Consider the following 17843-nt stretch of genomic DNA (forward strand, 5'->3'; position numbering starts at 1 on the left):
AATGACGACATTTTATTGTTATTCACTATTTTAACATTTGCAAATCTGTATGTAATTTAATTAAGCCATTAAACGAATCGTTCGTGTAAGAAACGCACTGGAAAAAAATGTTTTTGAAAAAAATAACAATTGGTAAAATATGTGTTTAAATCTAGTTCTTTTCTCCCCAGTTGATTTTTTTCCCAAAATTAGGATCTAAGGACGTTTCACAAATTTGATCAAAATGGCATCAGATGAAGACCAGTTGTTCGATTTGCTGGATTATTCAGTTTTTGGATTTATGTTGGTCGTTTCGGCCTTGGTCGGGGTTTATTTTGCATTTTTTGCAAAAGAAAAGCAGAATAATACACAGCAGTATCTAATGGGAGGAAAAGACTATGGGCATTTTTCCCATTTCGATGTCTCTTATTGCCAGGTAAGAGGGAAATAGATTTATATATATATATATATATATATATATATATACTAGATGACCCGACATATGTTGTCCTGTACCAACATCTACAATTCAAAAGTCCCAAATTTTTTAATACCCTATCCTATACTTTTAAATATCCCATTTGATGTCCTGCCTTTGCAATTCATTTATGGTCTTAGCATAAGCAGTATAAGAAATTCAGAAAAAAATTAAATTAGTATCTGCATTAGAACAATATCACACTTGATTTTTCTACCAAATATAAATTGCTTCAATAATTTTCATAATCTCGTACCACATATTAGTTGCATTTTGGCAATTATAATTTCCAAAGTACATTTTTCTTACTAATAATTTAACAAACATCATTGTTTATGTTCCAGTCTTAGTTGAATTAATTTGTAAAATCTAGTTCAACAATCTAAGATCAACTTGCTAAATATTTTATATCCAATGCCAAACAAATGAATTTTTGGCACACGAAACAAAAATCTAAATTATTTTTTTAATAAGTAGAAATAATCTTCTGTGTTTAAATAATTTAGTAGAGTAAACCAAAATGCGACTTGCATCTGTTTAAAAAAATAATGTATATGCAATTTTGGACTTGTTGGGTTATTTATTAAACTGAATTATACAATTTCATCTGCCAAATCTATTCTGTTGACTGTACGTTATATTATTTTAATTTTTAGCACATTTCAACTGCTTTTCGGTAATAATAATGTTGACATTACATTTTTCTTGTATATTACATTCTAATATTATCTAGGCTCTTAATTTCACCTAAATTTTAAGTGAATTGACATTTCTAACAGATGACAATGCAAATGTTTTCAATATCAAACAATGATAAGTGTTTTTTTTGCAATTTTTGCCATTCATTTCTACAATATTACTAAAGTTATATCGTTAATTAAATATTAAAAATTTTCTTTGACAAACTTTAAAATAAATTATCAAAATCCGAATAAATGTTTAGGAGGAGTATCAAATCATACACCCGTACAGAAGAATTTTATATATAAGATATATAGTTAATTCTAGACAATTTAAAACTATTCTCACCGACCACATTAATAATTTAAAATATATAATAAAAATAATATAGACTTTTTTAATCCGGCTCCACAATATTTTGAATAAAATTTATTTAATAAAAGAATCTTATAATATTGCCGAAATTTAATAAAAATAACCTAATAGACAATGAAATCGCAATAAAAATTTCGATGCTTGTTGGATTTTTATAAGATTCTCACCGGATTTATATAAAATTCTTGTTGTATTGTTATAACTTGTCGTTGGATTATTATAAGATTTGTATCGGTTTTTAAATAAGCTAGTGGTATATGGCATTGAACCTTAAGGCAAATTGCTGGAACTTCCCTTACCGTAACGAAATGTTCGAGGAATATCAAATATTTTTAAATAGATTATTATAAATACTGTAACATTATCGAATATTTGTAGGAATAATATAAACTGAATTGCAAGGTTAAAATTATTTAGCTTAGTTCTCTCAAAAACTGCCATTTTTTGCACATTTAGCTCCGAATCTCCAAAACGTATGAACCTGCCTTTTCCAAAAACTAATCACCTTATATTATATTATGTTTTCAGTTACATTTCTGGAATATCTTTGCTCGGATTACCTGCAGAAATGTACACATACGGTACTCAATACTGGATGATTGTGTGTCCTGAATGTTTCGTATCTTTAACGATGGCTTTGATATATTTACCGGTGTTTTATAAATTACAAATCACTTCCAGCTATGAGGTAAAACATTTATTTTAGTAATCATAATAGTATAAAATACAATTTGAAAAGTAAACCTGACTATATAATAAAAATCTTAATGTCACGTAATTTTGAAGACATTGCCAAAGACATTTATTCACGTAATTTGAAGGCATACCCAAGGACATTTATTTTGCTCAACTAGGAAAAAAACGGTTACGTTTTTGTTACGTTTTCAAAGTACCGAGATAACGCATAAATGTGTTTTTCGATGGTATCTAAAAATGCAGTGGAACATAGAATTTGCAATAAATATAGAAATAACTCTTTAAAAAGTGAAAAATACATTATCAATCTTTGAATACTACTTTCTGAATAATCATTCATTTTGTTCCACAAATGGTAAACGTAACTGCTTCGTTTTTGTTATGTTTTCAAAAAAAGTAGTGTACACGTGATGTGTCATTGATGCTAGTTATTAATTAATTTTTTTAGTAATATGGACTTTTTTTAATAAATATTATATTAAAAATATTATTCGTTTTTGCAGCTTACTTAATATACTAAAGTAGTTATACTCTAATTCTTAACTATACGCAACGGCTACGTTACATTAACGAAACCCACGATTTTGTAACAAAGTTATATAAACGTATAAATATATACAATATCTATTACCCTATATTCATGAAATAAGTTTAATTATGATATATTAAATAATATTTATCTAGTTTTTTTTCATTTATAACTAATTACATCAGTTTCATTTGTGATTTTGAAGCGGTGCTATTGTGTTGTAGGTTATATGCAAATTTAGGGGGTACTAATTAATTGTTAATTTTATTTTATTAATAAAATCATTATTATTATTTTTAGTATTTGAAACTAAGGTTTAACCAACCGGTTCGTCTGATGGGTTCTGTGATTTTTGTGATAAAAATGCTTTTGTATATACCGATTGTGATTTATGTACCAGCTCTCGCATTTAGTCAAGGTAAAGATAAAATATATATGTAAAATATATTTATATATTTTTATTTATTCAAGGGTGGTCCTTAATATGGATGTTTACGAATTTCTTTGCTCCCAGGGACTCAAATGCTTCCAAATTGATAAAAACAACTTCTCTGAAAGTTTCAGCTCTTAATATTAACTTTAAGATAGTCCGCACCCCAACCCAAGTTTCTTGGTTTTTCGTTCTTGGTAAATACTTAGTTTATAAAATATATCAAATTTTTGTCGTAATTTTTTTATTTATGATTAAAATAAGCAAATACAATGTTATACCCAAAATTTTAATTCTCTTGTCGCCATGTTATGAAATTGTAAAAATCAAATGAAATTTTATCAATGTTATTTCCATAAGAAACTTTGTTTGGAGTGCGGACTATCTTAAAGGTGTTATTAAGAGCTAAAACTTTTAGAGAACTTTTCTTTTTAATTGGGAAGCATTTAAGCACCTGGGAGCAAGAAAACTCAAAAACATCCATATTAAGGACCACCCTAATATATATGTATATATATAAATAAATTAAAAATTATATTTGATTATTTTGTTTAATTTAGTTACAGGAATAAATCTGCATTTGATATCGCCTATAGTTTGCGTGGTTTGCATTTTTTACACGACACTGGTAAGTTTGTCAATTTCTAATTAATAATTTAATTTATTATAATACTATTAATTCATTATTATAATATATTTTATTACATTTTATTTATATCAATTCTGATCAATAAAAAAATGAAGCGGAATTAAAAAATAATTTTAAATCTTGCATACGTTTTGGGTCTTCATTGGACTCATCTTCAGTGCATAAATACTAGAGTTTATACAAAAACCGACATTTCAGAAAACCGGTTTTCGAATTTTAATTTCACTAAAAAACCGGTTTTAACCGGTTTTCGAATTTTATATAGAATAGAATTCATTTATTGTTCAATTTTGTCAAACAAAATCAATTTAATTTTAATTAGTAGAAGTAAAAAATAATAGTTTGATTAAATAACTTTGAAAATAATTATTCATTATTCATGCATCATTTTTACATATAAGAATAAAAATATTCTTACGATAGTGAAAGGAAAGTTTGCGAATAAATAAAAATAATAGATTAATAAATAACAAAAATTTATTAAATTAAAAAATAAATGAGAAAATATTAGATAAATGTTGATACATACTTGTTAATATCAATTTTAGTTTTAAAAACAATTAAGCTAAACTCAGGTGTAATCTGTTCCGAGCAATTTTAAAAAATTAATTTTAAACATTTTAATTGTTTTTTTGTTTAATAAAATATGATTTAAAAAACTGAAAACGTCTATCAAATTGCTACTTAGATGTGTCCTTTGTTTACTCACAAAATTTCCGGAAATAGTAAATACTCTCATACTTGCGACCAAATTATGCTTAATTCTTTTCAAAGCCTGATATAATAATTTTAAGTTTTTTGTCCTTTAATTTGTGGCTTCTGGGGTTTGAAACTCTTTTTTCTAAGTTTGAGTAGAGGAAGTTACTTCTTCAAGAAGAAGTCACACTGATCTAAATTGATCTATACACCGGTATAAAAATCTAAATTAATATATACAAAACCTTTCTGGGAATTATTGCAAACTGACAAGATATCAAATGCTATTAAACCGATATGATTTCAAGAATCAAAACGCTTTCATCTATCTTTTATATTTGGCTATAATTGTCCTTTTCCATTTATACAGTGAAAACCGACTTTTTTCACTAAAAAACCGGTTTTCGAATTCCACAATTTTCGCCAAATAAACGGTTTTTAAAACTGGTTTTTAAAAACCGACAAACCCTAATACACACATTTATTTTTTTTTAGGTATGACAAAATGCTCAGAAACCTCTCAAACCTGAAGATATGCGACAATATTCATTTTAGATTTTTGGTTCGTTACTATAACTTGCCTTATGGGAAGTTATAAAAATACGTGTGATCAATAAAATTTCAGCTATGTTGTTTAAGTCAACTTTGGTATAAACGCTTTTTGTGTATTTCTCATATTTTTTTTCTATCCTAGGGTGGTCTAAAGGCAGTAGTATGGACTGACACCATCCAAACGGCGGTCATGTTTGGTGGTGTCCTGGCGGTCATGTTTTTGGGAACAATTGCAGTCGGAGGGCCATCTGTTGTTTGGGAACGCAGCTCAGCCAGCGGAAGATTGGAGTTTTTCAAGTAATTTATTTCGTATTTATTTGTGTCAAATTGTTGGTAAATATTATGGATTTCTCTAGTATGGATTTTGATCCAACGATTCGTCACACTTTTTGGACTGTGGCTATTGGAAACTACTTCAATTGGCTGGCGACTTGTTCTGTGAACCAGGCGATGGTGCAGAGATGTCTGGCGATGCCTTCGATTAAAAAGGCTAACATGTAAGATAAAACATAGTCAATAAAATATTGTTTTTGTTTTCCTTGATTTTTAACTTCCCGTAGGGTAGTTATAGTAATGGGCCGAAAATCGAAAATGAAATTTTTTGCATTTCTCGACGTTTTGAAGGTTTCTGAACATTTTGGAATACCTCAGAAACTAAATGGATGTGTGTGTGTGTGTTTTGTATGTCCGCATTTTTTCTATTGATAGGAAGATGTGTTGGTTAGTTTTTGGCAAAGACAGGTCCAGCCGTTACGGAGATACGGAGCAAAGAGTGCAGAAAATACAAATCGAGTTTTTAAGAGAACGGAGTATCGGATTTGAATGATCTAAAATACATTCTATATGTAATGATTGGGAGAAGAGGTGATTAGTTTTTGGCAAAAGCAGGTTTAGCCGTTTTGGAGATACGGAGATAAATGTGCAAAAATGGCAGTTTTTGAGTGAACTAAGCGTCCGATTTGAATGATCTAAAAAACTTTCTGCTTGTATTGACAAAACAATTGCTTTTGAGGATAAAAAATTATTACATCTTTTTTATTTTCCACAAAATTTTTTGTAATTTTGGATTATAAAAATTCAAACTAGTTGGTATTGGTATTTTGCCTTGAGGCAAGTTACATGAACTTCCCAAAATATGTAAATAATCGACTTAATCAATAAAAAATAAATTAATTTATGAGTGATTAAAAGTATTCCGAGTGGATTTATTACACATGATTGAAAACGAACGAACACGTTAACTCGGAGTATTTTCTAAAAGCAAATTTTCAAAAATCACCATTTTTATAATTGAACCAGTTTAATGGTTTAGTATGTTCATTAAGACTACTTTGTCGTTTACTACTTGTTGTGAAGCCGTAATATTTCAGTAAGTTCTATAAGACCATGATATATATCGCCGAAAAAAGTTCCATAAAAATCGGATTAAATTTTTTTCCAACAGTTAATTACAAGAAAACGGCTCGGTAGATTTTTACATAAAACTAATCAGTATCATTCCCAACTAATATCTTTCAAACAGTTTTTGATTTTTTAAAATCGATTCGGTAGTTTGAGCTTAAATGTGGACGAAAAGTTTAACACTTTTTGCAAATTACAAAGAAACGGTTCAGCAGATCGTCTCACAAAACGGACAAACGATAGTCCTCATTGAAATACATCAAATGGCTTTTCAATTTCTGAAATCGGTTCAGGCGTTTTTGAGAAAAGTCGATCAAAATCTGATTTTGACAAATGCCAAAAAAACGATACTGATTTTTGCAAACTTTGATGAATTTTTAAAGCTGAACGAGTTGTCGTAGGGCCATAATATTTTAGTATGATCTAGAAGACTATGGTATCTACCGTCAAAAAAATAATAATAAAAATCGTCGAAAAAAAATTTTAACACGTTATTACTAGAAAACGGCTCGGCCGATCTTCTCCAAAACTAATCAGCGCGATTCCCAACCAATATCTTTCGAACGGTTTTTGAATTTTCATAATCGATTCAGAATTGCGGGCTAAAACGGGGACGAAATTTTTTTCACTTTTCTGCTATTTATAAAGAAACGGCTTGGCTGATCGTCACACAAAACTCAGAAACGCTAGTCTTCGTCGAAATACATAAAATGGCTTTTAAATGTTTGAAATCGGTCCAACCGATTTTGAGAAAACGTCGATTTACACACACACATACTTTTTCGAAATTTGATCTCATTCGATTCTGAATGGCTTGAAACGTCGAGAAAACATAAAATTAGCGAATCGGATTTTTTGATGAAAACATAAACTTCTCCTTCGGGAAGTTAAAAATTACCCAGGCTAAGCACAATCTAAGCGCCACTCTGGTACAAATGTTTAGCCAAGTGCGTTCAGACTGCTTATGTATGGAGAACTTTTCCAATTTTATGAAAAACTATTGAAAAATGTGAAAATGCCGCCAAGTTAAGCACAGTATAAGTGAAAATGTCGCACAGAATTATTTGCATGTGCGTTTAGACTGTGACTATACGCGAGCACTTTTTCAATTTTGTGCAAATTAGGCAACTATTTTTTTGAAATTGAATTCGAAATGAAATAAAGATTGTTAATGTTCTGGAGATAAATTGATTTATTTATAAGTTACATTTGATTGGCTCAGACATAACAATAAGATAGCAAAAATAATGAAAGTTACACTATTTGTAATGATATATTTGAAAACGTTTAAAATTTCTCGAATATTTCATTACGGTATGGGAAGTCCCAGCAATTTGCCTTAAGGCACGATGCCATATACCACTATAGTGGTGTATGGCATCGTACCTTAAGGCAAATTGCTGGAACTTAATGCTAATCTTTTTTTTTTCAGAACAATTGCAATTTTAGCCTGTGGCATCCTCTCCATAGTATCAATGTCATGTTACACCGGTCTCGTCATTTACGCAATGTTCCATAATTGTGATCCTGTCACCAACAAAGACATCTCGAAAGCTGACCAACTTTTGCCCTATTTTGTGATGAAAGTGACTTCTGGGAAAATTCCAGGACTTCCAGGACTTTTTGTCAGTGGAGTCTTCAGTGCTGCACTTAGGCAAGTAGATCCTGACTAGGGTTTATACAAAAACCGACATTTCAGAAAATCGGTTTTCGAATTTTAATTTTACTAAAAAAACGGTTTTAACCGGTTTTCGAATTTTATATAGAAAATAAATTTTTGCTCGAATATTCTGTAATTTATCCGCAAATTTAGTGTAATTTAGAGCAGTATTTGACTGAATTTATTTATTGTTCAATTTTATTGATAGTAAGAAAAATTATTCTAATTTTAATTAGTATAACTAAAAAATAATAGTTTATCTTGATTAAATAACTTTGAAAATAATTATTCGTTATTCAAGCATCATTTTCACATAAAGAATATTTTTATTATAATGAAAGGAAAGTTTTCGAATAAATAAAAATAATACATTTTTAAATGAAAAAAATCATTAAATTAAAAAAAATTAGATACATGTTGGTACATACTTGTTAATATCAATTTTAGTTTTAAAAATAATTAAGCTAAACTCGGGTATTGCCTGTTCCTAACAAGTTTAATTAATTAATTTTAAACATTCTAATTGTTTTTTCGTTTAATAAAATATGATTTCAAAAAACTGATAACGTCTATCGAATTGCTATTTAGACGTGTCCTTTGTTTACTCACAAAATTTACTGAAATAGAAAATACTCTCATACTTGCGACCGAATTAGGCTTAATTGTTTTTAAAGACTGATATAATAATTCTAAGTTTTTTGTTCTTTGTGGCTTCTAGGGTTTAAAAACGTTTTTTTTTCAAGTTTGAGTAGAGGAAGTTAAGTCAAACTGATTTAAATTAATATATACACTGGTATAAAAATCTAAATTAATATATACAAAACCTTTCTGGAAACCATTGCATGCTAATAAGATATCAAATGCTATTGAACCGATATGATTTCAAGAATCAAAACGCTTTCATCTATCTTTTATATTTGGCTATATTTGTCATTTTTCAATTACACAGTGAAAACCGACGTTTTTCAGTAAAAACCGGTTTTCCAATTTCATAATTTTCGCCAAAAACCCTAATGCTGACTAGCAGACATAGATTTGTAATAAAGTTGCTTTATATTGTGTAGTTCCATGTCTACTGGATTGAATTCAATGACTGGTGTGATTTTTCAAGATTTGATCAAACCTATGTACAAGAAACCGATTACTGAGGAAAGGGCGTCTTTTATCATGAAGGTAAAATATAGATAGGATAGATAGGGGCATGAGATATATGAAAATATATCAAACTAGATCACCCGACAGACGTTGTCCTGTTCCCAAGTCTACAATTTCTTAATATTATATACTAATATTTACCGCTTACCTAAAAATAATAATTATTGTTTTTTAAATTACTCTTTACGCCAAAATGCATATACATTTATAAAATGAGCGATGTTAAATATAGAACTGCTTCAAATAAAATAATGAGTGTCAATTCCCATACTATATATTGGAAACTGAAGTCTTTTAGAAGGTATAACATAACCATAACCATAACTTAACACTGATACTTTATTTTGGATTAAATTAATTTAATTTCATAATATTTAAGATATCCAAAATTGCATCTTAAACTTCTCCTAATCATATTCATCTTTACTTTCTCATTTGTTGTTATAAAGCAAAATTTTCACGAATTTTAAAAATATTGTGAAAAGATTAGTTAAAGATGCTAAGAAATTTTATACCTATTAATAAAAAAACTATATTGAAAATTTAATATCCGAATCTTGTCTTGGCGCCCCCTAAGGCGTGCGCTCGTATTTTCGCATGCATCGCATTAAAGGTAGGACCGGCCCTGATTGATACTTAATTTCATATTTTAAGTGAATTATTTCGTCATATCTTGTTCATATGTGTATCATTCAATCTGCCATACATATACTGTATCTTATATTATTTTAATTTCTGGCACATCTCAGCTGCTTTTTGGCAATAATAATGTAGACATCTCATTTTTCTTATTCATAATCATAAATTTATTATTCATATTCTAATATTGTCTAGGTTCATAAGTAAATTGAAATTTTTGGCAGATGATAGTTTTCATTTGTTTTCAATGCAAACATGTCGTTTTTTGCATTTTTTTATTTATTTCTACAATATTGCACATACATCCCAGTGCTTTATAATCACGCACATCCTAGAAAATTTCCTTAACAAACTTCAGAAAGATTTATCAAAATCCGCATAATCGTTCAGAAGGTGTACAGTGAGTGCTTGTAATTTAATATGAAAAGGGACTCTACTGACGAGCAACTTTAAAAATGACTAGAACAAAAATAGAAAAAAGGAACTCTACTGACGAGCAAACTAATAAGAGTAAAATAAACTGTACTGACTATGAAACTGAAACAAGACAGAGAAAGGACTCTACTGACGAGCAAATTTGAAAAATGAAATGTACTGACTTTCTGTCTAAAACAAAGTTAGACAAAAGCAACTCTACTGACGAGCAAACAAAGTGAAGTTGAAAATAAACTGTGTTGACCATAAAACTGAAACAAGACAGAGAAAGGACTCTACTGACGAACAAACTAAAAAAGAACTTTTTTGACTTCCTGGCTAAAACAAAAATTAGGAAAAAAGAACTCTACTGACGATCAAACTAATAAAGAAACACTACTGACTTGCTAGCTAAAACAAAAATTAGGAAAAAGGAACCCTTCTTACGATCAAACTAAAAAAGTAACTCTATTGACTTCCTGACTAAAATAAAGGTAGACAAAAGGAACTCTACTGACGATGAAACTGAAACAAGACAGAGAAAGGACTCTACTGACGAGCAAATTTGAAAAATGAACTCTACTGACTTTCTGGCTAAAACAAAGATAGAAAAAGGAACTCTACTGGCAAAAAGAGTGAAAAAACTCTACTAACGATGAAACTGAAGCAAGATAAGAAAGGACTCTACTGACAAGCAAATTTTATAAAATGAACTCTACTGACGAGCAAATTTGATAAAATGAACTCTACTGACGAGCAAATTTCATAAAATGAACTCTACTGACAAGCAAATTTGAAAAAATGTACTCTATTGACTTCCCAACTCAAACAAAAATAGAAAAAAGCAACTCTACTGACGAGCAAACTAGTTGAAGTTGAAAATAAACTGTGCTGACCATAAAACTGAAACAAGACAGAAAAGGGACTCTACTGTCGAGCAAACTAAAAAAGGAACTCTACTTCTTGACTGAAACAAAAATAATAAAAAAAACTCTGCTGACAAATTAATTAAAGTGTAAAATAAACTGTGCTGAGCTTGAAACTGAAACAAGATGGAAAGGGACTCTACTGACAAGCAAATTTGATAAAATGAACTCTACTGACGAGCAAATTTCATAAAATGAACTCTACTGACGAGCAAATTTAATAAAATGAACTGTACTGACGAGCAAATTTCATAAAATGAACTCTACTGACGAGCAAATTTAATAAAATGAACTCTACTGACGAGCAAATTTGATAAAATGAAAACTCTACTGACAAGCAAACTTGATAAAATGAACTCTACTTACTGATGAGCAAATTTGAAAAAATGAACTCTACTGACGAGCAAATTTGATAAAATGAACTCTACTGACGAGCAAATTTCATAAAATGAACTCTACTGACGAGCAAATTTTACTGACTTCCTAACTAAAACAAAAATAGAACTAACGAAGAAAAATATACTTGTCTTAATTTTATTAAAAAATTATGAGAATTGACTATGTAGCCTCGTTTATCTCATCGTCCCATTTAGGACAATGGGTGTCTATACATCTTTTGACCTTTACTTTAAAATAGCATAAATAAAAAATATCATATTTTTCTTTTTTAGATAATTGTGGTGATAATTGGAGCAATTTGCGTTGCTTTAGTTTTTGTTGTGGAAAAAATGGGAACTTTGGTACAGGCTTCTAAATCTTTATCAGGAATCACCACTGGAAGTTTGCTCGGAGTGTTTTCTATGGGGATGTTCTTTCCTTGGGCCAACTCTAAGGTAATAAAAATCAAATAAATCAAATATATATATATATATATATATATATAGTTATATAAATTTATTTATTACCCAGGGTGCTCTTGCTGGTGGCATAAGTTCTTTACTCTTCGTCGGTTGGATTTCTTTTGGAACTCAAGCAGAAATTGCTGCAGGAAGAATTAAATTACCAGTAAAACCTGTGTCGGTTGCAGGATGCTCTGCAGATCTAGGTAAAAAAAAAAACAAAATAAAATGTTGTTATACTAATTTAATTTGCTAATTATGGGTATTTTTTATAGGAAATTTTACGGAAATCATGGACTTCAGTCCTGTTGGTAATTTAACTTCTTTGGTAATGGATAGTGTCGTTGGTGTCAGCCAAGAACCAATGGAACCAATGTTAGTAGAAATATATAATATATATATATATATATATATAAATCTTGATATTGTTTATTTAAATTTTTAAACATATTGCGATAAAATTTTTCAGCCACAAGTCGAAAAAATAAAAACAGAACGTAAATATAAATCTTCTTTAATACGTTTCGAGCTATTGTACTAGTAGCTTATCATTCAGCTAAAATACAAAAAGAGTAATAAAATAAACTAACAAAATAAAATAAAACAGAATTAAAATTATACGTACCAAACCAGTTTGAACTTATTTTATATAAAATTTGACAATTAAAACATCAATATTTTGTTCTAAAAACAAAAAAATATGTATATATATAGAATTTTGAAAAATAATACGATGAAGTTTTTTTATAGCGAATTGGCCAACATATATTTTAGACATGTTGATGACATTCTTTTATGTTTAGATAATAACTATATGAACCATACATTGAATTGTTTTAACTTTACTGAAAGTAAACATTTGCAGTTCACTTGTGAACAAGAGGTTGACAATTCTATTAGCTTTTTAGATATTAAAATTATTAGATTTAATAATAACAAAATTCATACAAACTGGTATCAAAAGCCAACTTGGTCCGGTCGTTACATTAATTATTTTTCCTTTCATTCCCGTTCGATCAAAATTTCTAATATTATTTTATTAATAGATAGAGCTATTCTTTTAAGTAATTACATCTTTTGGAATAAAAATTTAGATTTAATCCGCGAAAACCTTGTAGACAACTCATACCCGTTAAAATTAGTTAATAATATTATAAAAAACCGTATGCAATATTTAAATAATAATAAAATTAACATCAATAATAATAACCTTTCGTTACTTGTTGATACTAGTTTAATAAATTCTTCATCTTTTCTAAATCAATATAAAGGTATCATTTCTTTACCATTTTTAGGCAGTTTTACTTATTCTTTAAAAAAGATATTTTCTGAAGAAGGTTTTCTTTTAGTTTCCAAATTTGAAAATACTTTAAATTCTTTGTATACTTCTTTAAAATCAAAAAACACTACATAATAGAATTGTTGACTCCGTTTACAAGGTGAATTGTAATGATTGTGAAAAATTCTATATTGGGGAGAGTTCACAATATATATCTAAGAGAATGCTTCAACATAATTATAAGTCAAAAAATAAAAATCAATACAAAACAATGCTATCAGACCATATGCAAAATTTTAAACACACCTTTGATTTAAACAATCACGTTATTTTATATATTGAACAAAATGTTGACCTAAGAAGGTTTGCTGAATCTGTTTTCATTTTTTTAAATTCACAATGTGTTAATAAGAGAAGTTCTTCTTCTTTGCTTTTTGACAGCTATCAAAATAATAATAATACTTAATTAATATTTAATTAATACTTAATGTATGTAAGTCTGATTTTTTTAATATTTGAACAATTTTTTACCACTTGATATTTTCTTTTATCTTCTCTTTCAGAATTTGAAATATTTCGATTACTCGATTTTATTGTTCAAAATTCTATATACATGGTCTGTTCAAAAAGTACCCGGAATTACTAATAATTAAATTTCGCGGGTCTGGAGTGTCTGATTGTCAAAATTTTTTTTTTATTGTGTTGGTATACATGCCCCTAAAGTATGATGAAATTTTCAGCTATATTCACTGTTTACTTTGTCTGTGGTAGTCGCTAAGGTTCGACGTGTTTTTCTGAGCTCGGCGATTTTTACAATGGAAGAATTGAAAAGTCAAAGAATTTGTATTAAATTTTGCGTAAAAAATGAAATAAAGTGTTGCAAAGTGCAAAAATTCACCAGATATGGCTCCGTGTGACTTTTTCCTATTCCCAAAGTTGAAGAGACCCATGAAAGGACGGCGGTTTTCCTCGATTGAAGAAATAAAGGCCGAATCGCCGAGAGTGCTCAAGGACATATCAAAAAGTGAATATCAAGGGTGCTTCGAAAATTGGAAAAAACGCTGGCATAAGTGTATTATATCTGGGGGGGACTACTTTGAAGGGGACCACATTAATGTAGACGAATAAATAAATATTTTTTTGAAAAAACGAAAATTACGAAAACTTTTTGAACAGACCTCGTATATATATACTTATTTTTTGTTTTTAGAACAAAATGTTGATGTTTCAATTGTCAAATTTTATATAAAATAATTTTAAACTGGTTTGGTACATATAATTTTAATTCTGTTTTATTTTATTTTGTTACTTTATTTTATTACTCTGTCTGCATTTTAGCTGAATGATGAGCTAGTACAATTGCTCGAAACGTATTGAAGAAGATTTATATTTACGTTCTGTTTTTATTTTTTCGACTTGTGACTGAAAAACTTGATCACAATATATATATATATATATATATATATATATGTATATATATATATATATATATATATATATAATTATCTTTTCCCAGTGCCCAGGTTTTTGCCCTATACAGACTATCATACCTATACTACACCCTCGTCGGAGTCGTCACCACAATAGTAATCGGTTCAGCAGTTTCTTTCCTGACAGGTGGTGCAGACGCTTCCCTGATACATCCTGATTTATTCACACCATTTGTACAAAAGTAATTTGACAAAAATTGATATACAATTGGATAAAATCTAAATAAAATATAATTGTGTTTCTCAGGTGGCTTCCAAAGTATAAAGGACCTCCTTGTATAATTCCAGCGAATGAACAAATTGTTATGAATTCTGATAATATTATTAAAACTAGTGTAAGTATATAAATAATATGATATATCAGTTTTATTATTATTAATATTATTTTGTAGAATGGTTTGGATTCAGCAGAGATGCACAACATTTCTCGAGCACCTTCATCAAAACATGATTGACCTTTGAGTTTAGTTAGAATTTGTTATAAATAATTTAATTATTTACAATTGTTGTTAATTGTGCCAAAAACAAATGTATATTTATGAAAATATTTGCACTTTGTTATAAGTAAGTTTAAATTTTAATATTTGTTATAGTAAATTTATGAGGTTAAATTCGTGTTTTTTGTATAAATTTGTTGTTTAAGTTTTGTGATGTATGAATATTATATAATAAATCTCTATTATTAACTTCCCGTAGGGTAAGTTATTGTAATGGGCCGAAAATCGAAATTAATAATTATTACATTTCTCGACGTTTTGAAGGTTTCTGAACATTTTGACATACCTCAGAAAAAATTGATGTGTGTGTGTGTATGTATGTATGGATATAATTTTCCAGTCACGTTTTCGGGCGCACAGATCAACCGATTTGAATGGTTTAAAAAACATTCGATTCCTATCAATAGGGATATGTGCTGATTAGTTTTTGGCAAAGGCAGGTCCAGCCGTTACGGAGATATGGAGCAAAGAGTGCAGAAAATAGAAATCGTGTTTTTGAGAGATCTGAGTATCCGATTTGAATGATCCAAAAAACATTCAGTTCGTAATGACAGGGAAAAGTGGTTATTAGTTTTTAGCAAAGGTAGGCTCAGCGGCTTCGGAAATACAGAGCTAAATGTAAAAAAATGGCAGTTTTTGAGAGAACTAAGCGTCCGATTTAAATTATTCAAAGAACTTTCTGCTTGTCTTAACATAATAATTGCTTTCGGAACAAAAATTGTTTCTAATTTTTTTTCCAAAAAATATTTTTGCAATTTTGGATTAAAAATTCAAAAAATTACCCAGGCTAAGCACAGTCTAAGCGCCACTTTGGTACAAATGTTTACTCAAGTGCGTTTAGACTGTTCATGTAGGCACTTTTTCAATTTTGTGAAAACTAATGAAAAATGAAAAATGCCGCCAAGCTAAGCACAGTATAAGTAAAAATGTCGCACAGAATTATTTGCAAACGCATTTAGACTGTGACTTCATCGGAGCATTTTTTCAATTTTGTGTAAATTAGGCAACTTTTTTTTTGAAATTGAATTCGAAATGAAATGACGATTGTTAATGTTCTGGAGATAAATTGATTTATGATCTACATTTGATTTGCTCAGATATAACAAACAAGAAAGCAAAAATAATGAAAGTACAGTATTTGTAATAATATATTCGAAAACGTTTAAAATTTCTCGAATATTTCATTACGGTACAGGAAATTCCAGCAATTTGCCCTAAGCCACGATGCCATACACCACTAGTTTAACTTTTGTGATGTATAAATATTATATAATAAATCTCAAATATTCATAATTAATCTTAAAAACTTGCTTAGTAAATAACTAAAGTCAATAAGTTTATGTATAAACAAAAATCTAATTTGAATTTGAATAAATTCAAATTTCCCGCGCCATTTTAACAGGTTTTCTTCCTCTGGCAACACTAATTTAAAACTTCTCATATGTCAACACTGCTGTTTATATCTAATCATGAGCTGTCACATTTAACAATTTTATTTTTTATTAAAAGTATTTCTAGATTAATATTTGTATAAAAACTAACAAAATTTATAGTGTTTAAAAATATTTATTAAGTATTTAACCGTCTCAACATTCACACGCAATTGTTTTGTTTCAATTTGCTGAAAAAAACTAAGTATAAAATATGACAAGTGTAAACTTTTTTTATAATTATAATAATATAGTTTAAATATTTTTATGGAAGTTATTTATTAAGTGTAAGTGTATTTTAAGAAGTAGCATTTTAAATAAAACAATGGCAGAGCCGAGTCAAGTTCAAATGTTTATGGATGTTACAGGTAATAAAACAAATTCTTGAAATAATTTTGTATGAGCTAGTTGTATAAATACGGTATGCAGTTTGTTATATATATATATATTTATATATATATATATATATATATATATATATATATATATTTCATTTAATTAATTTATAATTATTTTAAGTCAATATTGTCTTTCCCCCCAGGAACAACATCCGAAGTAGCTGAACAAATATTGCAGGCTGCGAATTATGATTTAGAACTAGCCGTACATTTACATATGGAAGGAACGCCTCCTCAATCCGTACAAAATGAAATTGAATCTCACGTTGGTGCTTCTATGGCTGGTGGATCATCGAGTTTAGACTACCAGGATCTCACCGGTGACGTGAGTCGAATAGATATCTAATAATAATAATCATATTAAACCAATAATCATATTAAAGAAACATATTATACTCGAAGATGTTATTTATAATTTTAATTTTGATACTCCAATGTTTTGTATTATTTATTTTTTAGGATGATGATGTTAGAGCACCCATAGCACCTCGAATGGATTGTTTGATATCTGCAGAAGAGGATAATTTTACGACTTTTGGAAGGAAAAGGCATGCAACTAGATCTGTTTTCGTACCTTTGAGGGATTTTAGTGAGGAAGCAAGTGAGTAGATATAATATATATATATATATATATATATATATTTAATTAT

General features: G+C 28.8%; 2 protein-coding genes across 2 annotated transcripts in view; both read left to right on the top strand.

Moving 5' to 3' along the window:
- Positions 1–223: 223 nt before the first annotated feature.
- LOC113367846 (sodium-coupled monocarboxylate transporter 1-like) lies at positions 224–15323 on the top strand. Its single transcript, XM_026609423.1, is given in 15 exon segments — positions 224–370; positions 372–415; positions 2042–2201; positions 3039–3156; positions 3729–3796; positions 5208–5362; positions 5422–5562; positions 7899–8120; positions 9191–9299; positions 11932–12093; positions 12170–12305; positions 12375–12474; positions 14895–15050; positions 15116–15203; positions 15261–15323. Coding segments are annotated over 15 exon segments (1869 nt in total).
- Positions 15324–16963: 1640 nt separating this feature from the next.
- LOC113367972 (UBX domain-containing protein 7) overlaps positions 16964–17843 on the top strand; it is a gene marked incomplete at its 3' end in the record, with an annotated part of 12386 nt that continues 11506 nt past the window's right edge. The window contains 3 exon segments of the mRNA XM_026609540.1: positions 16964–17163; positions 17337–17518; positions 17653–17794. Coding sequence (XP_026465325.1) covers positions 17121–17163; positions 17337–17518; positions 17653–17794 — 367 coding nt within the window.

This window comes from Ctenocephalides felis, unplaced genomic scaffold, assembly GCF_003426905.1.
Source record: "Ctenocephalides felis isolate EL2017-DRISC unplaced genomic scaffold, ASM342690v1 CF-g0.4_SCAFFOLD_01170, whole genome shotgun sequence".
In the NCBI taxonomy this organism is placed as follows: domain Eukaryota; kingdom Metazoa; phylum Arthropoda; class Insecta; order Siphonaptera; family Pulicidae; genus Ctenocephalides; species Ctenocephalides felis.